The 24,291-nt window shown below is 40.2% G+C and overlaps 1 protein-coding gene across 4 annotated transcripts in view; it reads right to left on the reverse strand.

The window, feature by feature from the left end:
• TBC1D5 (TBC1 domain family member 5) overlaps nt 1-24,291 on the reverse strand; it is a 481,832-nt gene that overhangs the window by 56,344 nt on the left and 401,197 nt on the right. For 3 of the 4 annotated variants that reach the window (XM_080675845.1, XM_080675846.1, XM_080675848.1), the window contains 3 exons: nt 23,947-24,032; nt 6,483-6,748; nt 1,629-1,694 (listed from right to left, as the gene is read on the reverse strand). In XM_080675845.1, coding sequence (XP_080531971.1) covers nt 1,629-1,694; nt 6,483-6,748; nt 23,947-24,032 — 418 coding nt within the window. The remainder of the gene's footprint in view (nt 1-1,628; nt 1,695-6,482; nt 6,749-23,946; nt 24,033-24,291) is intronic. The other variant, XM_080675847.1, reaches the window with a different exon arrangement.

Consider the following 24,291-nt stretch of genomic DNA (forward strand, 5'->3'; position numbering starts at 1 on the left):
CTCTCTCCCCATAGCCAAATGAACTTCGGATAACAAAACACTTGTTCAAGAATTGTCTAGAAGGCTCAGATTTTAATTTTTGGAAACAGATTTAAGCCTTATAAATTCTCATTGTATCAGATAATCACATCAATATTTACTTAAGAGCAATAATTGACAAGGCTAAAGACAAATCTTTTGGAGATTATCTGCCTTTTCTATTTCCATTTTACTGCATCTGTTTATATCATATAACAAACACCATGAAGAGTAAACAGCAGCTCCTCATGGAATCCCCAGGCTGACCAAACCCTTAAAGGTCAGATGGTTCAATTACCAGAACACAGCCGAAACGATACCTGTGAAACCCAGAACTATATATAGAAGCGAGGTCACATCCCTCTAGAGCACAGTTTTGTTTCTTAATATCTTAAGCCACATACCACTTATTTCCTAATCACAACATATTTTTTCTGTTAATTTATCATAAAGCACAGGTATTATGAAGACATATCATTATTAGAACAGTATTTTAATATTACTAGCATGACTAAATTATGTGTATATTTTAAATTAAGGAAAACATTATATGAATTTTAATTCTGAATTCGAATCTTCTATTCAGTTTAAATAGTCTAGGCTCCCACTTGGTACAGAATTCCTCTCTGTAGCATATTTTACCTAAAATATTACATAATAAAAGATTAATGCAACAACTTTAAATATTTATGTTTTTAAATTCCACAGGAGGTGCTGAATATGAATTACTATTATTTTGTATGTCTTAAATAAACCTTTTTCTAGATTAAGAACAAACTATTGCCAAAACCGGTTTGGCTCAGTGGATAGAGCGTCGGCCTGCGGACTCAAGGGTCCCGGGTTCGATTCCGGTCAAGGGCACGTACATTGGTTGCGGGCACATCCCCAGTGGGAGGTGTGCAGGAGGCAGCTGATCGATGTTTCTCTCTCATCGATGTTTCTAGCTCTCTATCCCTCTCCCTTCCTCTCTGTAAAATATCAATAAAATATATTTAAAAAAATTAAAAAAAAAAAAAAAGAACAAACTATTATGATGTTAAAATGTTACTTTTTATTTTAAATCATTGATAGTTATGTATGGAGATTTGTCATACCGAACTTTCTGTTAATATGATTCATAGTACAAAGCTTGTACTTAAAACTTATTTCAAACTCAAGTTATGATTCTTTTAGGTAAAATGTAACAAGTACTCTGGCTAATACATACAATAATATGCAAGCAAACAGCACATAAATAATCTAATCTGAGAACTAATTTGTCAGTTACTGTCAGAGAGCACCTATGCAACAAAAAGGACACCTTGGTGTGAGCTGCTCAATAAAACAGAGTGCTAAAATCACCACAAAATATAGAGTGCCCATATTTTGCAAGGAAAGAGGCTTGTGCAAACTTAGAAAACCCACAGCACAGCTAGGTTTGGCATCACCAAGTTATGACATAAGAAGGGCCTTTTGTTCTACACAACAGTGCCACTCAGTGGCTGAATAATGGTAGTGAACCAATAAACAGTATGAATTGGAGGGTGGGCAGAAAGAACAATGGAATTTTGGAACAGGCAATGATAATACTGCAGGCAAAAAGGTATACTATGTTGCCATGGTAACTGTACCTTGGAGGTCAGTTAGAGTCTGGACAGGAACAGAAACCTGAGCATTGCTTCCTGTAACTACATCACCTAGATTTCATAAGAAAAAAGAATTAGATTTCATAAAAACAAAAAAAAATAATCAACTTTTTTTTCATATTTAATGTTGTAATACATTTATCAATCAAATTACTAAAAGTAAAATAAAACAGAAAATACAGTACAATCTTATGAAAATAAATATAAAATGTTTTAAAAGAAACTATTTTTTTAAAGTATTACCTAAAAAACATTTGGGCATGCTTTTCTTAAAGAATACAAACAAACAAATTTCCTCTAGTCTAAAGTATAAAACAAGTTTCTACCAGTTGAAAGTATAGGAAACTCTAGCAATCAAAAGATATTGCTGAACAGACTTCATTATGCTATAAATATTAGTGTGATTTTATATTTTCTTTCAAAAGTTTTTAACCAAAAAATTACATGCATTTATTAAGTAACATTTCTTTTGAAATTGATTCCCCTCTGTAACAGACAAAATTTATTTTTAGCTAAACTTGAAATCAGTTTCTTCAATCACCAGATCAAGACTTAAACAAGTTCTAATTTCATAGTAAGTATTGAAAAGATTTCAAAAGTTCCCACATGTACTTAGAAATGTCAACATGTAAAAATAAATCTGTGAACGGCACACCCTTTAAACTTGATATACTTATTATAGGCAAGATTTCATTTACAAATTGGACCTGTAGTAAATGCTTAAAATAAAGAGGTGTTCAAATTTGAAAAACAGACAAAGGAAATGGGGAAAGGAGCACATTTTAAGAACACAGGAAGGAATGGAAAAGGAGCACCATGGGAAATTCTGTGAAGAGCTGAAGTACACAATGTAGAAGGGAGATTTTTTGTTTCTTTGATTTCCTTCCTGGGTGACAAAGTTCAACATTAAGCAGTCACTGTCAACAGCATTTGAAGGCCTATGTTATTTTGAGCTTAACAAGGTCAAAAAACAAGCCTTCTTAAAAGGCACCATATTTTGTGTGTGTGATAATGCATGATTAATAGATTTGCTTCCCCTATAGTTTTTATGCAACAGTAAAAAATCTATTTTTGAATTAAATAACATACTCTCAGTGCCTTGACCACTTGCTACAATTATGATTTATAGCATGGCCAGCTCAGATGGAGATTACTGGGCTGTATTTATATCATCACTATCAATTAACAATACATACATTTATATTCTCCTACTAGAGGCCCAGTGCACGAGATTTGTGCACTTGGGGGAGAGGGGTCCCTCAGCCCAGCCTGTGGCCTCTCGCAGTCCAGGAGCCCTCAGGGGATGTCCAGGAGCCCTTGGGGAGTGGGCCTAAGCCATCAGTCAGACAGGTGGAGGCAGGAGAGGCTCCCACCACCGCTGCTGCTGCGCTCGCCAGCCATGAGCCTGGCTGAGTGGCGCTCCACCTGTGGGAGTGCACTGACCACCAGGGGGCAGCTCCTGCGTTGAACGTCTGCCCCCTGGTGGTCAGTGCGCGTCATAGCGACCGGTTGTTCCGGCGTTTGGTGAATTTGCATATTAGCCTTTTATTATATAGGATAACTACAATACAATCTATAGATGAGTACATACTCCAAACAAGTGATAAACAGCTTTTAGCAGAACTTTCAGGCCCTGAATTTTCATAGCATAGTTAACTCTCTATTCATGGATAAATGGCATGCTTATTTTCTGTATTTTTGAAGGAGATTTTCAATTTTATGCTTGCTATCCATGTTATTCTGCTGCTTCTGGATCACCTATCTATAATAATAAAAAGATAATATGCTAATTAGACCGGATGTCCTTCTGGATGAAGCCGGGGCTGCAAGGGAAGCTCAGGTCCCGGGTGCCAGAGGGAAGCTGGTGCCAGTAGCCGGGGGAAGGAAGGCCTACTCTTGCACGAATTTCATGCACTGGGCCTCTAGTTAGTGTATATTTAGAGACTGAAAACTAATTTTAATATTAAATATCACCAGGAAAATTATGGAGGAACATCTGTGCTCCCTTTTCCGTATTTTAAGACCACACCCCCAACACATACACAAATGACAGAATGCACTTCAAGCAACGTATTCGTGAATTTTCTGTTTTCCATACAACTGCTCCCCTGTACAAGCACAAATGACTGACAGTTAACTAACCTAGGAAAACCATAAGCATTTTCATCTTCATAAATAACTATTTTTCAAAACAACTTTCAAATTTTCCAGCAGAGGACACTAAAAAGACTGATACATTATCTTTCCTCAAAGGCACAGCGTAGATGGCTCCATTCTGAGAGAGTTAGAAGTCATATTCCAACGCAAGCCTCCTGACAGGCTATGTACTGTGCTCACTCTACCATCCAAACCTGTGGCCCACCTGCAGATTGCTCGGTGCCACAGCTCAGCAGGACACCTGCAGGAAATGCCAGCTTAAAGAACCAGTGTTGAAGTGTTTTCACCATCGTGTTAAGTCATCTTTCACCAAAGGAACCATAGATTTTTGGACCTGGAAGACTCCCAGGGATTAGTCCAAACCTCTGACTTCAGGGTTGGAAACAAAGGATCAGAGAGCTCCAGGGTCCTGCTTACAATTCATTGGTGAGTGAATGAAGAGCATCCCCACACTAGGTTCCACTTGTATAAATTGTTCTCTTTGCCCTTTCCTGTTTTATTCAAGTCTTTATGCAGGGAGGGGCATTAGCAGGAATATTTATCTCTAATATGAAGATAGACTAGCTTTCTGTAGTTTGACATGAGTAGAACAAACCAGAAATAAAAAGACGGAAGAGTTGCCAAACCAGGCCACCGTCTTCCTTCCAGCACGGGGATCAGTTACAAAGTGCCTTAGTGATGATACGCATGTTCCAAACACTTTGCTTAAGTGCTCTGTTGTCTTCTTCTAACTGGGGACTTAGTTTTCATCAATTGTTCCATCCTCATGCACTTCCTTTCTCACTTACTGTGATATTAATACTTGACATTTCCTAAGAGACACAACTTTATATTTCTATAGTCATTTGGCTTGGTTCCTCAGAAAATTTAAGCTACAGCATTAAGAGATTCTCTGACTCATTTGCCTGCCATCAGTTAGAATTACTACTGACTACAGCTTGTTATCAAAGCAATATTGAAATCATATTTGTTTAGAACAATAAAAGAGTACAATTAAGAAATATATAAAATAACATTCATTTCCATTATGTAAGTGGGCATGTCTCCTGGCATTAAAATACGTTTACAACATGTTAATGATTTGAAGTCTCCTTTTCTTTAAATCATGTATGATAGCTCTACATTAAAAAGAGAAGAATGTAATTTTAAATGACATAGTCTTATATAGGTAAACAATACTCTAATAGAAATTTAAATATGAATATATAAAGTTTAATACTTCATATAGGCAATAATAGATAACATGATATAATGGAAACACACACACACTCATTACTGAATAATACTCATTATTTTATAACATTGGGGAATAAAGCCTATTTAACTTAAGCTTCTCATTTTAAATGAAAATAACTTAAAATTTTTCATAATTTTGAATGCAGACTTCTCAAACAGAATATATGGAACATGGCTTAAGGTTCACACTGACTCAGTATTACTATTGTTACTGTCAACATCAGTTATGGAACATGGCTATTCATTCCACAGGGATCCCTTTAAGACGTGAATGAGGCATGTGTCAGTATACTTGCCTTGAAACAAAATGGCCACAGACCTGATGCTCTGTGAGGTCTTAGGAATGACTTTTTAAAAAATACATTTTCTGCCATCATGTTATTTCTTTTTTCTACAGTACAGATAGCAGAGTCCCCCCACTAAAAAATAAATGCAGTTCTTTCTAATCAGCTTTGAATAGGGGCACTAAATACATATGTCTCTGAAAATAAGTAGAAAGTAAAAGTGTAAAGATTCTGAGTAAGAACCTGAAGGTCTCTCTTAGGAATAAAATGCATGCGGGAGGTGAAGGCCTGTAGAAGCCCAGAAACAGAATGAGCTCACCTGAGTCCCAGCAGCAAGAGTACCCCAACAGCAGTACTAACAGCAGTGCCCTCTCTCATCGAGTGAGAGTTGGATGGGGCCACCTCCCAGGCTTCCTCTGCTCTGACATTCTACTGTTCAATTTTTGGTGCATGGACTCAGACACTTACTTTGGAGCTTGATGTTCTGTTTAGCTTTTTTCCCTTTACGGTTCTAGTTTGTTAACTCAGAGGTGAAACAGCTGGAGTGGGAGTTTAAGGGCACGCTTCCTCCAACCTAACTGCCCAGGGGAATGCTGTGACTGGCAAAGCCCATGGTGTCTGCAACTTCCCAGTTCAGATTCTCTTCCAGTCAGAAGCATTATCACCCACGTGAGCGACACCACAGCCAACTGACTTCAAGTTCTGTGTTGTGACAGTTCATGACTAGACTAGAAGCTCCAGGAGGGGAACTATGTCTGTTTTGGACAGTTGTATCCCCAGAACCGAGCACAGCGTTGGCACATATTGGGCCCTATTGAATGAATGAATAAAAAGTATAAAAACTATTCTCCATAAGCCACATCTTTAAGAGTCTTATGTTTTATTATCCTGTGGTCATTTTTAAGTTTTTACCTCTCACTTGGTGTGGCTAATCTGGTAAATGGCCATTTTCGCAAATGCAAGTATACCAGCATATAAATGTCAAAAAATACCTTAACAAATTACCTCATAAGCTGTTTGTAATTAAGAACAATATAGTATCTGATAATGTAATTTAAAAGGACCTAATACAATGAATTTATTAAAAATTAACGAAGTTGGTTTCTTACAAGCAGGCTATACTTCTAATGTTTTCTTTAGATTTATTAGTACTTTTCCTTACCTTTGTTCAATTGCACTGGCATGCTTTCCGATTTCATCAGCCGCTGCTGCTGCTGTTGCTGCTGCTGCTGCTGCAAATGATGCCGGGGGATCTCTGCCAGGGTTCTGGGGGTACCCACAGCAGTGGAGGAACTGCCACTACTGCCTCCGGAAACAGGGCCACCGGTACTGCCTGGGGCTGTTGCTGGAGAAATCAACTTCCTTCCAAAATTAATCAGGCTATTGGATACCTTATTTATATTCAGGGGAGCACCTCTGGCATTGGTCCTGCAAAAAAATAGGTAGAGAGAGATTATTTAAATTAGAGGACAACTATATTTTGTGCTATTTCACATACTCCATTGGTATAAAAACATACCTTACCTACTTCGAAAATGGCCATTTACTAGATCAGCCACACCAAGTGAGAGGTAAAAACTTAAAAATGACCACAGGATAATAAAACATAAGACTCTTAAAGATGTGGCTTATGCAGAATAGTTTTTATACTTTTTATTCATTCATTCAATAGGGCCTAATATGTGCCAACACTGTGCTAGGTTCTGGGGATACAACTGTCCAAAACAGACATAGTTCCCCTCCTGGAACTTCTAGTCTAGTATGGAAGAAATATATTTATCAAATAATTACGTAAGTAAGTGTGTGATTAAACCTATGATGAGGACTATAAAGGAGAGACACAGGGCTGGACAAGTCTTGGGCTACCCACAGAAGGGGCACCTTGAAATGAGGCTGATAGCAGGTGTCCTACTAGCCCTCACATGTGGGTGGCAGGCCACATTTAATCTAATTTTGAAAAATAAATGCGTTAGAAGGTCAAGAAGTAAATTCACAGAAATTACATCAAGTTCATAGAAATTACAACAGATGCCCAGTTCATGAAAATTGCAATTCACCCTCGACACACCCACCCCGCTACCCTGCTATCCACTCAGCTTTCCATGATTCCCTTCCCACTTCTCTGCTTTTCTTGATAGCATTCTGCATCATCTGACATACTATATATTTTACTTATTTGGTTATTATTTGTCCCCTTCCTCCCATCCCCACTAGAATAAAAGTTTCATGAACACAAGGATTTTCATCTCTTTGCTATATTGCCATTGTCCAGCACAAATATTTTTTGTAAATATTTGTTAAATGGCAGCTGCATCTACCTATAGTTTAGGTCTTCTCACCTGTTGTGGTGGAAGAGTCCTGCTCCTAGCCATGGCCAGCCTCTGCATCCGGGCTCTGGACCCCATCTCCTCTGACCTTTCACGATCTTTACTCCTGCACCTCCCTCCCCTGAATCATTTAGCCTTCTCTACTGTATGATTCCAGTAGCATACAACCGTGTATGTGTGTGTGTGTGTGTGTGTGTGTGTACAATAACTTCTCCTTTGTACCCTTTCTCCTTTCTAGTTACCATCCCTCTCCCCCCGACACACATAAGTTATTGTGTTTTTTTTTCAAGAGGGTATCTTAATGTGCTAGTGCTGCTTCTTCAGTCCCTGACTCACTAATGTCTGGTTGTGGCCTTGCCATTGCTTTGAATCCATGCCTCAAGGTCACCAATAACTCCTGCACTGCCAAGCCAAAGGTCCATTCTTATCTTACTCTACTCTCGGCAGCAATTCATCCCATAAGCACTCCCTACACTTCCTCTCCAGGCTTCCAGGGTTGGTCAGCACCTGTGCTTTAACTGTCTGGCAGACAGAGGACACCAAGGAAACATTGTTGAATGAATGATTACTTCCCAAGTGACTCATGGTCTTGAAGTATTTCAGAGCTAGTGTCTTCTTGAAGTTATGACTATAAATTATTATAGTTGTAGGAGATAGTCCCACTCCATGTCAACACCAAAGTTTTATTGCACAAATAATTAATAGTAGCTTATTTTCTCCCATTTTGCTCTTTCTTCACTAAAGTGGGAAACTGAAAATCAAGTTTGAGGGATTCGATAATTTGATTTAAGTTAATGAATTTTACTATCATTTCCTTCTCTCAGATCTACCTGGCAGCACTTACCTAGTAACTCTCCTACTCATCACATGACACCTGTACCTGGGCATTACTACATGTAGCTCTAGCCAGACCATCCATAGTCCTAGCCAGGCGTCCTCAAACTATTTAAACAGGGGGCCAGTTCACTGTCCCTCAGACTGTTGGAGGGCCGGACTATAGTTAAAAAAAACAACTATGAACAAATTCCTATGCGCACTGCGGGCCCGGGACGAGTTGGCTGCTAAGCAGGACAGGCAACGGCACCCGGCGGGCCGGATAAATGTCCTCGGCGGGCCGCATGTGGCCCGCGGGCCATAGTTTGAGGACCCCTGGTCCTAGCACAACAAGGAAAGGACATATGCTTCCTCCTCCCATAAACTCTTCTCCAATGGTACTAGCTAATGTTATGGGCTAGGTGTTGGAGACTTAAACATTCCTTTGGAGATAGGACAAATCAAATTTAAAACCTGGATTTCAGCTTGATAAAAAACATTTATTCATTTATAACTTCATGAAATGGGGAAAATTATTTTCCAAGGTGTTCATTTTGGATCACGTTTAATCTTTAAAGAACTGAGATATTTAACATCCTTCCAAAAATTAATTGAAAATACTGTTCCCTAACAGAGATAAGGATATATGGTGATTATGCACCGTCTACTTCGCTCTCAGCTGTTTCTTTATGAAGAAGAGCATTTTCAATGTACAGATAGAGAAGGCCCTGAATACATGTTTATTGAGAAAAAGAGTGAATAAAATGAAAATAACTCACACATTCTGGATTAAGAAGGCATACCTCTGGCACTGTATTCCACTCAGCAGCCTACATGCACTGCCATTGCTTGTGAGGTGGTGGAAAGAAAAGCTATCATGATATTGAAGCTCTGCTGCAGTTTAGTTTTGCTTCTTTGCAAGTCAAGATTCATAATTCATAGATATGAAGAAGTTATAATGTTACCCTTCCTTATAAACAAAAATGTACTAGTCAAATTCCCACATTGCCAGTTGTAAAATTTATACGCTGATAAAAGTACTAAGCAACTGCTGGAGCATTATCAAGAGAATATGGTTAATGCAACTTCATTACTACTAATAACCACGAAAAACATATAGATCAAGCTCATGCAGAGGAATTTTTCATCTGAATAGTTCTTAAAAGGGAATGAACACTGTTTCCCTTTTTGAACATATTTTGTTTTTAACCAATTAATTTCCCCCTCATCCACTACCTTAGAAGAATACTTTCTTTTCAAAACACCTACTAATGTAGACTACTTATTTTCAGGTATAAACAATTGTAAACCATGCACTTCTAGGAAAAGCATGCTGTCTGTCCATAGTTTGTTTTTCAGATATGACAATTTTTATGCCAAAGTTAGCTAATATAGATCTTAAATGTTAGTAGCTGCATTCTTCATGAGAAATGCTAAACAATTTGTAACAATTATTATTGCCTGTGATGTATACTATTAAGTCATATGTGCTAAATTAATGACGATTAACACAGTTATTAGAGATCTGATGGATAGTGAGGATAAGGTTGGATTAAAGATGGAGTGTAATGTGTAAAGGTGTTGAAATAAATAGTAAAAGGTTTTTATAATTAAGATATCAGATATTAAACCTAATGAGTAACAAATTCTGTGTAATCAGTCTTCAATTACTATTTTCTACTACATATTATCCTAATATATAAAAACCCTGGGTTGTAACGACCAGTAACGACTGAGGCTCAACCAACCAGAAGTCAGTCCTGCAGTCAGCACTGGGTTGCCATGGCAACCCAGCGCTGACTGCTTCTGCTGCAGGCACGGTGCCCCAGCACTGACTGCTGAGAGGGCTGCGAATCAGGGCGAGAGAGGCCTGAAGAGAGAAGCAGGGACTGATCTGTTGCCTCTGTGGCAGCTTTTGATCAGCACTTGCTTCTCTCTTTTTCTCACAGTCTGCCCAGCAGCTGCGCCTCCATTTCTCTCCAGGCCTCCACCAAGGCTGCTGATCAGCCCCGCCTCTCTGATTAGGCCCTGTTGATAGGCCCAGAGATGCTGACTGGCATAGGAACCGACCAATCAGAACCAAATGTGGGTGCTGTAAAGAACCAATGGCTGCCTAGGAGGCAGAGCTTCTGACACTGACTGGCATAGACACCGAACAATCAGAACCAAATGTGGGTGCTGTGGGGAGCCAATGGCTGCCTAGGAGGTGGAGCTTCTGATGTTGACTGGCATAGAAACCGAACAATCAGAACCAAATGTGGGTGCTGTGGGGTGCCAATGGCTGCCTAGGAGGCAGAGCCAATGGCTGCCTAGGAGGTGGAGCTTCTGATGCTCACTGGCATAGAAACCAACCAATCAGAACCAAATCTGGGTGCTGTGGGGAGCTAATGGCTGCCTAGGAGGTGGAGCTTTTGATGCTGACTGGCATAGAAACCGACCAATCAGAACCAAATCTGGGTGCTGTGGGAGCCAATGGCTGCCTAGGAAGTGGGGCTTTTGACGCTGATTGGCATAGAAATTGACCAATCAGAACCAAATTGGCCAACAGAGGAGGGCAGTTGGGGGTGAGATCAGGCCTGCAGGAGAGGGCAGTTGGGGGCAAGATCAGGCTGGCAGGGGAGAGCCTTTGGGGACGAGATCAGGCCAGCAGGGGAGGGCAGTTGGGGGCAACCAGGCCGGGAGGGGAGGGCAGTCTGGGGCGAGATCAGGCCGGCAGGGGAGGGCAGTTGGGGGCAACCAGGCCGGGAGGGGAGGGCAGTCTGGGGCGAGATCAGGCCGGCAGGGGAGGGCAGTTGGGGGCAACCAGGTCAGCAGGGGAGGGCTTTTGGGGGTGAGATCAGGCCGGCAGGGGAGGGCAGGCAGGGGCAACCAGGCAGTTAGAGGCGATCAGGCAGGCAGGCAGAGGCAGTTAGGGGCAACCAGGCCGGCAGGGGAGGGCAGTTAGGGGTGATCAGGCTGGCAGGCAGAGGCAGTTAGGGGTGATCAGGCAGGCAGGCAGGTGAGCAGTTAGGAGCCAGCAGTCTCAGATTGCGAGAGGGATGTCCAACTGCCAGTTTAGGCCCAATCCCTCAGAAGATCAGGCCTAAACTGGCAGTCGGACATCCCCCAAGGGGAGAGAGTGAAGGCTGGGCTGAGGGAACCCCCCCTCCATGCACGAATTTTGTGCACCGGGCCTCTAATTATTAAATAAACTAGAGGCCTAGTGCACGAAATTTGTGTACTCGGGGGGAGGGGTCCCTCAGCCCAGCCTGTGCCCTCTCGCAGTCTGGGATCCCTTGGGATCCCTTGGGGGATGAGCCATTAGTCAGGCATCCTTTGCACTGCCTTGGAGGTGTGGGAGGCTCCTGCCACCACCGCTGTGCTCACCAGCCATGAGCCTGGCTCAGGGCTTCTGGCTGAGCGGCACTCCCCCTGTGGGAGCACATTGACCACCAGGGGGCAGCTCCTGCATTGAGCATCTGCCCCCTGGTTGTCAGCAGATGTCATAGCAACCAGTCGTTCTGCCATTCGGTCGATTTGCATATTAACCTTTTATTATATAGGACTAGAGGCCCGATGCACAAAATTCGTGCAAGAGTAGGCCTTCCTTCCCCTGGCTGCCAGCACCAGCTTCCCTCTGGCACCCGGGACCCGGGCTTCCCTCCAGCACCCAGCTTTGTCCTGCAGGCACCCAGAATCGAGCTTCCCTTGCAGCCCCAGCTTTGTCTGGAAGGTCTTCTGGTCTAATTAACATATTATGCTTTTATTATAGATAGTACCATCTAGGAGAGATTGTTTTGAAATCGTGCCAACAACTTACTTTTGGCATAACTCCATTTAGCAGCTTAAATCAGTAGCAAAAGGATATTTTTTTTTTTTTCCCTCTGAAAATCCATGAATCCTCCAAAACACCCTGTCTTAGATCCCAACCTGGCTTCACTCTTGGGTTCAGAGGCCCCTTTGGTTCAGTTTCAGAAACTCTAAAAAAAACTCTGAAACTCTTGAAGCCTCTCAATACCCTTTAATGACTCAATCTCCTAGTCTGGCTTTCTAAGCCACATTCTAGTGAAGAGCTTTCTTTTCTTTCTTTCTTCCTTCTTCTTCTTTTTTTTTTTTTTTGCTAATCCTCACGCGAGAATATCCCCTTTTACCCCCCCCCCCCCCACTGCCAATGATTTTTAGAGAGAGTGGAAGGGAGGGGAAGAGACACACAGAGAGAAACATCTATGTGAGAGAGACATCAATTGGTTGCCTCCTATACACACCCTCCAGATCGAGCCTGAGGTATGTGCCCTTGCCTGGAATTGAACCCAGACCCTTCAGTCTGTGGGCCAATGCTCTAGCCACTTAGCAAACCAGCTAGGGCTCCAACACCTTAATAGTCAGAGTCTTCAACTTCCAAACCTTCCTAAAGCTTTAAAAAAACACATTATCACTTCTATAAAAATTCTCCGCAACCTTTCCTCTCTTGATATCCAAATCTTTACACCACCATAATTTATTTCCTTTCTACCTATAGATTTATCTTTTTAGGATTGATATTAAGTATCTAATATTGGTTTATTTTACTCTTTTTACAATAAAATGTTGTTAGAAACTTGTTTATATTTTTGTCAGAGTAAATTCTCAACTTATTTTTAATTATTTCTCTCTATATTCTAATTTATATTTTTCTTCTTCTTCTTTTTTTCTTGTGATCCCAAAGGTTGAATGCCAGACACCAAACCACAGATCCAGGAAGCTCAGAAAACACCAGGCAGGATAAACACCAAAATCACTATATTTAGTCATATCTTCTTTTTTTTTTATAATCCTCAGCCAATGATATTTTTCCATTGATTTTTAGAAAGAGTGAAAGGGAGAGGGGGAAAGAGAGAGAAATAGAGAGAGAGAGAGAGATAGAGAGAGAGAGAGAGAGACATCTATGTGAGAGAAACACATCAATTGGTTGCCTCCTGCACACACCCCAACCAGGGCCGGGAACCTACAACCGAGGTACATGCCCTTGACTGGAATCGAACCTGGGACCCTTCAGTCCACAAGCTGATGCTCTATCCACTGAGTCAAACTGGCTAGGGCCTACCATTTTTATAGAAAGGCACAGATAAAGAAAAAAAAAAACACCTTGACAATAGAGGAGTAAAAGATAACAATCACACCCACCTTCTCAGTAAACCATGCCAACAAGAAAAGAATGAAGTGACTTAAGTGTTGAGAGGAAAAAAAACAAAAAACACCAGCCTGAATTCTGTACCCTATGAAATTATCCTTCAAAAGCAAATATAATACCAACATATAGTAAGTACATATTATCCTTTAATTGTAAATATAAATGTGACCAAAGTGCCTACATTGCAGGAGATAACTGTACAACTATGGAAGATAGTTCTTGGTGAGGTTAATTTCTGGCAGGATTGAATTTTGTGTTTATAAAATGAAGTGAAATAAAGGGGAGATATGAAAATTATGCTGGAAAAAGAATGGCTGCAAAAGCTGGGAGCAAGTATAACCTGCTGTGTCCAATGGCTTCTTACCATCACATCCTTTCCACGGTTGAAAAGACAGGACCAAATCTGCAGCCTCTAGGCCTCGGAGGACTGCTGACTCACCCTTCTTCAGATGTAGGGGCCTGTTTGCCCTGCCTTTCTATTTCCACTCTCAGTTTCTATTCTGTTCCTTTTGCCCTTCCTCCCTCTTCTGTGTTTATCTTTCTTCTGAGACCTTTCTTTTCTATTTTTTCCCCATTTCCTTTGTATCATAAATCTCCTTTTCTTTCTATCATTTTCTTACTTCAATATACCTATAGTTTATTTCACCATAAAAACATGTAACTCATTTAACAATGATTTTCCCAAGTACAAAGGTAGTTGGAAAAGTAAATATATACATATAATAGAAATATGTGACCTTGGCTTTTGGATAAAAACAATATTCTCTTTGCATTCCTGTATTTTCCTAGTCTATCATTATTGGCCTACCCTGAATGGATGCTGGTTCATATTTATTTCTTTCATGCTAATAGACATCAGTCTTTTACTTGGAAATTTAAAACAGTTGTCAGAGTTGCAACATAGTACTTTTCAAGATGATTCTAACATCTGAGCTAACATTCATTATGTATTTCTACTTACAAATTCCATAAGTTGAGGGCTTCAAATTCTATAAAATGAATTTCCCAACTGCCTTTAATTCTTTAACTTTAAAGTTGAGTGTATCAAATTTGCTTCAATGAAAACATTTATATCTAATTCTAATCTGTTTGTCATATTGTGAGGTTTCTGTTTCCTCAGACAATGAGCTCATACCATATCTCAAGGACTTCTAGATTATATAGGTTTTTATTAAAACTAAATAATGACAATTAGCTTGCTGTTACTTATTCCTTAGGAGTCTGACTTTCAAGTGAAATAGACTAGAATTATTTTTCATGTGGCAAGTAAATTTTTGTCCATGTGATGTGAAGCAAAAGCAGTCATGCTTGTTAGGGATAAAAAGACTGGCCTTGCCCTGACCGGTTTGGCTCAGTGGATAGAGCGTCAGCCTGCAGACTCAAGGGTCCCAGGTTCGATTCCAGTCAAGGGCATGTAACTTGGTTGCGGGCACATACCCAGTAGGGAGTGTGCAGGAGGCAGCTGATCGATGTTTCTCTCTCATCAATGTTTCTAACTCTCTATCCTTCTCAATTCCTCTCTGTAAAAAATCAGTAAAATATCTTAAAAAAAAAAAAAGACTGGCACTGATGAGTGGTGGATATAAGCTAGTCTGTGGGGCTTACCTAATTGGGTCTGAACACAATTTATTACACTAGTGACTAACATAACAAATGATAATTATGCATAAATCATGGTATGTAAAATTATTGGATAAACTCTCCAAGACATATCTATAGAAATAAATATTGAGGTTTCTATTTCTAGACTGGTAGTTTTCAATTAATTTATTTTCTGACCCAATGTATCTGAGATTTAACTCTCTCCCATCAGTAACTGTGGTTCATCAGAGAGAGTGTTTAGGGGTTAGGGATTCTCTGACCTAGGGAAGCACATCAGAATGGAAGAGGATATAATGCAGAGATGTCCACCTGTTGGCATCTCTTCACCTCTCTTCCTTCACTTTGAGAATCATTATACAGGGGATCCCAAAAAATGTATACTATATACTTTTTTTCTGATAGCTCCATTGATGTTTCTTTTCAGATTTAACCCACTGGAATTAATAATTATTCAAACTGTATATACATTTTTGGGGACACCCTATATATCTTAACATTTAGTTGGAGAGGACAATTAACCTGTACAAGAATGTTCATAGCATTCTTTTTTATAATAACCCAAATCTGGAAATAACCCAGTATCTATCAGCAAGAGACCAGATAAACAACTTGTGGTATATTCATATAATGAAATGCAACTCTACAATCTAAAGAAAGGAACTAGTGATATAAACAACAATATGGATGAACTATAAAAACATTATGCTGAGCAAAAAAAAAAAAAAAAGCTAAGGCATGAAAGGGTGCATGCATATTGTGTGGCTTCATTTATGTGAAGTTCAAGAAAAGGCAAAACTAATACATGGTAATAGAAATCAGAAAGTGGTTGCCTCGGGATGGCGGGTTGGAATCTATTGTAAAGGAACACAAAAGAACTCTTGGCTGAAAGAAACATTCACTCCAGATATATTGTTTGGATTGTGGTTCCATGGGTATATACAACTGTCAAAACTAATCAGACTGAACACTTAGGATCTGTGTGCTGTGTACAAATTATACATTTATAAAAAAGGGAAAGATCTCTGTACTCTGGACTGGATAGGAGACACTGTTACCAATTCTCTTTAATAAAACAGAAAGAGCCATTCAGCCATAGATATGTTTATAGTACAAACTCTTAGTTATTTGATAAAAATATTACAAAATTACATTTATATAAAAAAGCAGTGTTCTCTGAAATTCTGGTTAGCTAATTAACTATTAATAATTAATACTAATATTGGTAACTACTAATACTGATAACCATGAACTTCCTGGCTTCATGGCTTTGGGAATATTATTAGCATACTACTTCTTTACCATATTTTAGCAATACAATACTCCTGAAAAAAGGCAGTCATTATATAACTAAATATAATAGAACTTAATTTAAAAAATCTTGTTGACCATATAAAATGGAAATTGTCCAGGGAAATTTTAGAATGCCTTTTAGATTTTCAAAACTATATTTATACAGTCATTCAACTAAGTATTTACTGAATACTATAAACAATGCCAGGTATTGTGCTAGGCCTATCTGACATTAATATAAGTTATTCTACATGTGAAGCTAAAAAGCGTTGATTCATTTCATGATGACTGAATTTGTTCTGTGTGCTAGGAACTGAGGAAATACCAATGAAGCAGTGTGGTTCCTGCTCTCACAGAGCTCATATTCTTGTATGAGATTACAATTGTTGGAAGAGTCCTTGTGTTTCTGGGATCCTGCACTTTCTCCAGACATTCTCCTTAGGCCAGGCCCTGAGAGAAGAACTCCGAGCAGATGGAGAAGTACTAGTAGCCAGCAGGAGTTCAGTGCTGGATGTCACCAGTCCTGAGTCACGTGGAGCCCAGCTGAGGAATGTGAGATACATCTTCAGAGCCCAGGGAACCCTCCTTGTTAGAATCTTCCTTCCCTGGATCCTCGCTTCCTCTCAGATCCCATGCAGAGGTCCGACAAGGGGCCTTCTGCACAGGGCCTACTTGCCAGAATTATAATTCTGGAAGCTTTCATCATTGGTATGAATTAAAAGTTGTTTAAGCTAAGCTCTGACATGGAGCAGAGGAAAGCTGGGAATGTTAGCCCCAAGAATGCTATGGCTGATCTGAGTGTAGAGATCAGGATCTAAACATGGGTTCTTCCATCTCTATCAGATATTTCTAAGTGAAATATCTAATTTTGGTGAAATGAAATTGCCTTAGCAAGTCAAAACACCAACTGTCATGGAGCTGGTTAAAAGGTACCGCTGGATAAAGTGGCACATGCTCTTGAGGCACTGCCAATAGCTCAGGTACCATTCCTTCATCACCTCTGCCGAGCAGAAAGAATTACGTATTTTGACAAATTGTGTTTTGTCATTTTCAAAACAGAAAATCCATGAATGTTCTGGAATAAAGAAGGTATGTGATTCTTATCTTAATTTGAGATTGCAGTATTTAAAAGCTATCAAATTCTGTTCTATAACTATTTAATTGGGCATTTTAGTAGTCACAGACTCCCAAATAAATTACATGAGTCTTTCTGAAAGACTGGTCACAAATTAAATGCACTTACTTTTTTATAGCAGCACTTTCTGGTTATTTAAGGACAAAATTGGAACAAGACTTGAGTATTAAATTGTGATTCTGAGCTCTAAAGTTGAATGAATAGGAAAATGCCAATTCCAATTTTTAAAAAGAAATTTGCAAGTAAGTAAAATCAGAGCACAGCGAATATTACCCACACATGTAATGGAGAATCTACCACTAAAATACCTAGGCACTTGCTTTTAAAGACTTAATTACAGCAGTCCGTGGTAAAGCAGAGAAATCAAGCTTCTTGATTTCTAGGGATATTCTTATCCATGAAATCACTTTGCCTCCTCCTCCCTTATTTGGATAAACAACAGCAATAGAAGTCCATCGCCATAGATGGAGCAGGTATTAGCTCCCTACTTCCCAGGTGTCTTCCTGTCTTTCTCTTGTCTACCCTCTATTTACAGATCACTGTGGGAGGTACACCATGAGTATATATTTCTCCTCTAGACCATCCCTACTCCCCATCTTGCTACTCAATGACAACCCCCCCAATACTGAGACTCTAAACAACTAAGAAAGTAGTTGCAAGGCTAATTATGGCTAAAGGGCCTCTGATAAACTTCTAGGGAATAAAGGCTACATACAGAATTGAAAGATTTCTTGGGCAAGATTATCAAGTAGGTCTCAATTTACACTCTCTCAAGTGGTGACTAAGGGTATCCCTGCACCTTCATCAATGTTAGCTTGCTGATTCATTCATTCATTCATTCACTCACTCCACTTTATTGAGGTAAGCTTGACATCTGCAAAACCATCACCACAATCTATACCACAAACGTATCAGTTACATCCAGAGATTCTTCCCACCCTATTTCATTTTTAAAATTTTATTTTATTTTTTTGTGTGATAATACTTAAAATAAGATCCACCCTGTCAGGGAATTTTTAGGTATATAATATGGTATTATTAAATATTTCTGTACAGTAGGTCTCTAAGACTTAATCATCTCTGGCTTAACTATTTTTAATTTGCTAATTTGAAAGGTGGAAGTGGTACTTCATTGGTATCTTAATTTGCATTTCTTTGACTAGTTATGAGTTTGGACACCCTTTTACATGTTTATTTGCTGTTTGTAATTCTATTTTCATTGAGTGCCTACTATATTCTAGAAACTATTTTAGGTGCTATAACAGTTAATAAGACAAACACTTAGAGTTTACATTTTAGTGCAAGAAACGAATGATAAAAAAAACCACAAAAAACCCAATACTTTTTTTTAAAAGCTAAAAATACCATTTTGTGCTATAAAAATATAAAAACAAGAATAGTAAGAAAGCAAAGGGACATAGAAAAGGGGGCCATTATCTTAGATAGAGTAGTCAAAGGGAGGTTTTATGGAGAGATGACATTTGAACAGAGACTGAGTGCATGTGCCATGTGGATTCTTGAAGGGGATAGGGTGGTGGTAGTGGTGGGAGGCAGGGGTGGGAAGAGGAATCCAAGCATAGGGAAAAGCAAGCTCAAAGCTCCCAAAGCGGGGAGATGTTTGTGCGCTTGAGGAATAGTAAGTGGGCCTGTGTGGCTGCAGGCAATGAGCAACAGGGAAGAGTGGTGGTAGCAAATGGGGTTGGAGACATGGTAGGAGGTTGGATCATTAGGGCTTGTCTCACTAAAAATGTTTTGGTGAGTCACTGAGGGCTTGAGCAGTGGAATGTTATGATCTGACTTACACTAATCTGGCTGTTTGTGAAAAGGAGGAGAGGAATATAGGGAGACTACGAGACTATGGGAGTGAGATGAGCACTGATGTGGTGACTAGATATCAGTAAACATAGAGAAAAGTGATTTGTTTCAGGAGATATTTTGAAGAGGATTTGCGACTTGATGTGTGATATGAGAGAAAAAGAGGAGTCAATGACAATTCTAAGACTGGGATGGGGACACACTTCAGGAATAACAGGTTTCTGGAGGCAGAATGAAGAGTTGAGTTTTAAAAAATACTCAATTTGAGATGCATATAGGACATCCAAGAAGAAATACTGAGTAACTAGTGGATCTGGGTCTGGAATTCAAGGGAAGGGATCAAACAGATGTAAATTCTGTCATTAATTGTATTTAAAGCCATGAACCTGGGGTGAGATCCCCTAAGGAATGACAGAGACCAAAAGAAGAATGGAGGGTATTTCAGCCTTTATAGGCTGGATCCCATAAAGCATGTAATGGGGTAGAACAGCCACTGGGAGAGGGTCTTGTGTTTCTTACTGAATTGCAAAGTTCTTTATATACTAGTATTAACTAGAGGCCTTGCACGATTCATGCACATTGAAAATAAATTAATTAGAAGGTGGCCAGCAGTACGGGACTGGGTAGAGGGGCTGGGCACGCCCTGGAGCCAACCTCCCGCAGTCTCTCCCTGGCTGGCCACACCTGGGGTGATGCCAGGGCGCGAAGGGCGTCTGCAGAGTGAGGGGGGTCCCTCCGGCAGGTGGGGTCCCTCAGCCTGGCCTGCAGGGATAGAGCCAAAACTGGCAGTCCGACATCCCCTGAGGGGTCCTGGAATGCGAGAGGGCATTCTGCAAAGTTGCTGTCGCTCGGCAGCTCCTGCATTGAGCATCTGCCCCCTGGTGGTCAGTGTGCATCATAGCTACCGGTCAGTTGGCTGGTCACAGCCTTTTATAGTATACTAGAGGCTTGGTGCACGAAATTTGTGCATGGGGGCGGGGGTGTGTGTCCCTCAGCCCAGCCTTCACCATCTCCAATCTGGGATCCCTCTCACAATCCAGGACTGCTGGCTACCAACCACTCGCCTGCCTTCCTGCCTGATTGCCCCTAACCACTTCTGCCTGCCAGCCTGATCACCCCCTAACCACTCCCCTGCCAGCCTGATCAACACCTAACTGCTCCCCTGCCAGCCCAATTACCCCTAACTGCCCTTCTCTGCCAGCCTGGTCGCCCCTAACTGTCTTCCCCTGCAGGCCTGGTCACCCCCAACTGCCCTCCCTTGCCAGCCTGGTCGCCCCTAACTGCCCTCCCCTGCTGACCTGTTCCCACCCCCACTGCCCTCCCCTGCAGGCCTGGTTGCCCCCAATTGCCCTCCCCTGCTGGCCTGATCTCGCCCCTAACTGCTCTCCCCTGCTAGCCTGACCACTCCTAACTGCCTCTGCCTGCCTGATCACCCCTAACTGTCCTTCCCTGCCAGCCTGATCACCCCTAATGGCCTCTGCCTTGGCCCCCCACCACCATGGCTTTGTCTGGAAGGAAGTCTGACATCCGGAAGATGGCTGCTCAACCCGGTCTAATTAGCATATTACCCTTTTAGTAGTATAGATAGATTATGTAGGATAGGATTGCTTAAATGGAGGGGAGAGCCTTTTTCATCAGGAGGAGATGCTCTTGGCAGACAAAAATACATAATCCCTATATCTAGACTGATAGCCAGCCATATGCACTATACTGTCAAACCGGTCATTAAAGAATTGAACTGCTTTCTTACATCTTACACCAAACAGCTGTTGCCCTTAAAACCCCTCCTCAGCTGCCATCTTAGGTTCTGCCTTCGCAGTTCACCCAGATTAGGTTCTGATTGGTCGGTTTCTATGCCAGTCAGTGTCAAAAGCTCCACCTCCTATGCAGCCATTGACTCCTCGCACTTCACGCAGATTTGGTTCTGATTGGTCAGTTTCTATGCCAGTCAGTGTCAAAAGCTCCGCCTCCTAGGCAGCCATTGGCTCCTCGCACTTCAACCAGATTTGGTTCTGATTGGTCGGTTTCTATGCCAGTCAGCATCTCCAGGCCTAACAACGGGCCTGATCAGCAGCCCCACTGGAGGCCAGAGAGAAAGAGAGATGCGGCTGCTGGCCAGGCCTGGAGCTAAAGAGAGAGGCAAGTGCTGATCAACAGCTGCCATGGAGGCAACGGATCAGACCCTGCTTCTCTCTCCCCAGGCCTCTCTCTGAGCCTGATCTGCAGCCCCCTCGGCAGTCAGTGCTGGGTCCGGGCTCCCGCAGCCAAGGCAGTCAGTGCTGGGTTGCCACGGCAACCCAGCACTGACTTCCCGTTGGTTGAGTCTCTGGTTGTTGTGGATGTTACAGACCCTGGGTTTTTATATATTAGGATATAGATGATATTATAGTTTGCCAGTTACTTCCGATACAAATATTTTTCCAATTTTCTGTTTGCGTTGGATTCAGTTTATTTTATTTTTCACATATTTACTTAAAACTAATTGTACGTAAAATCCACTAGTCATTCCCTTTGCAGCATCTTCTATTATTACTTTTAAGGTTAAAAAGCCTTCCAGTAACCAGGGGCCAGATAGACACTTATATTTTGAGTGCACGTTGACTCATTTGGAATTTACTTTAGTATGTGGTAAGGTTACAAGTTGATACCTTCTTAAAAGATTTATCAGGTTTACCAGCACCACTCATGAACTCTTCCCTTGCTCACTAGTCTGTGATGTCTTCTTCACATAGTATACTTTATTTGGTTCAATTTCAATTTTAAGCTTTGAAATTATAACAGAGATAATGAAAAACCTTCCTTCCAATTCTCATAATAATATGCTTTGTATAAGAATCTCAATGTGCTCACAAGGAAATACATAAAACAAAACCAACATTCTTCAGAAGAAAAATGCAGGGACAAAAAGCTAATAAAAGAAAAATAAAACATGAAGGGGAGGAAAGAAAGGGCACAGTCCATTTCCTTTTCGAGAAGAAAAGTACATGCTGAAAAATGTAAAATGAGAATACATGTATACATACAACAAATATGTTAAGTACCTTCCCAGTGTTAGGCATTGCCCTAGATGCCATTAAGTGGTAAGATAGGGGCTTAGATTTCAGTAGGGAAGTTGGGGACCGAGCCCACAACCTGGGCATGTGCCCTAACTGGGAATCGAACTGTGACCTCCTGGTTCATAGGTTGATGTCAACCACTGAGCCACACCAGCGGGGCTATATTGTTCTTTTAAACATAACAAAACTAAATACTTGACATAACATAACAAAAGGAAATACAAGTGACCAGACTGTAAGACACTTGAGGACAGAGGTTTTTGTCAGGTTTGCTCACTGTGTATCTCCAATGCCTACCATAATGAGAGTGTGGAACTCATGAAACATTTGTTAAATAAAAGGAACAAAGCGACTACAGGGAATAGCCTTTTATTGGTGAAATAAGAGTCAGATGAAATGAACATTCAGAAAAGGGCTTCGGGGGAGAAGCCTCATGGGCTATAAAACTGGTCTCATAATTACACTGTACGTCAAAATCAAGGATGGGTAATTTAAAAGTAATATAACACTAACACAGGGTTCAAAATACAATGTTAAATTTAGCCACTTCCTTGTAAACTTCTTGTCATCACCTCATGAGTTTATATGTGGCAGGAATTATGTCTTCTTTTCAACTCTCCAAGTAAGAGGAGAACACGCTGTGTGTGTGTCCTACATGGTGTATATTTACGCTGTTGGAGGCCTCCTCAAGAAATGCTAGCACACAGGCAAAGTGCTCAAGGAAGAAAATGGGGACAACTTGGCAGCATTTATCATTACTAACACTTCAATCTCCTAGAGTAAACTTTGAAATTATATCCTAATTTGAGATGGTTCTGGTTTGACAAGTTAACCCTTGAGACATCTGAGTATAGTATTATGAAAGAACAAAACTGTTCATCAACCCTTTATGCCAATGTTAATTTCTTTTAAAAGTAGGATTTTAATGTTTTTTAATTCCTACAGTGACCCTTAAAATTTCTATGTATGTAATCACGAATGCACACACAAGATGCATTTTATAAGCTTATTGTGTAGTTCCAAAGACAGTTGGGAAAATCAATTTTAATTTTGTTACTGAAATAATTTAAAAATATATTATAGAACTGCCTCTTTTCAATCAACAGCAAGGATCTAGAAAAATATTATACAAGTAGGCACACTTTATTTAGGTTTATTAGTGTTAGAAAAATGAAGTTGCCTAACTTCAAACTGAAACAAGCACTCTCATATTTAATTTTTCATCTCACCACTGACATCAATGTATATTATTTTCTTATGCCTTTAAAGAAACTCGGATTAAAAAACTTGGATCATTTATTTAACAAGATTCATTATATGCATTAACCATTGAGATGCCCCAAACTGGAAAATTATTTTCAGCAAATGTGCAATATTTCCTGATGATCTCCAAGAGTATCTTTGTGACTTAAGACTTTAATCAGAGAAAGAGGGCTTACCGGCTTTTATTCATAAGGTCTGCTCCCCGTGCTTTATAATAATCTAAATTTGGATGGAACTGATAAGTCACTGGTCTTGGATTTCTCTATAGAAAAAAAAAAGAATAAATTAAAATGTATAGAGCTGTTTAAATTACACATTAACATACAAAAGGATAAAATCATTGTTTTTATATTCTTTCTGGAAAAAAATACATAAAATAATGAAGTTTAATAATTAGTGTACTTGGGTTTTGCTTTTATTGTTGAACTTTTGCCTTAACTGATCTTAGTCCTGACTAAAGATTGAAATTGTTTTAATATAGTTTTCTTTTAAAAGTTTTTTTTAATGGATTTTTTTTTTTT

Source organism: Plecotus auritus (genome assembly GCF_963455305.1).
Source record: "Plecotus auritus genome assembly, chromosome: 6".
NCBI lineage: Eukaryota > Metazoa > Chordata > Mammalia > Chiroptera > Vespertilionidae > Plecotus > Plecotus auritus.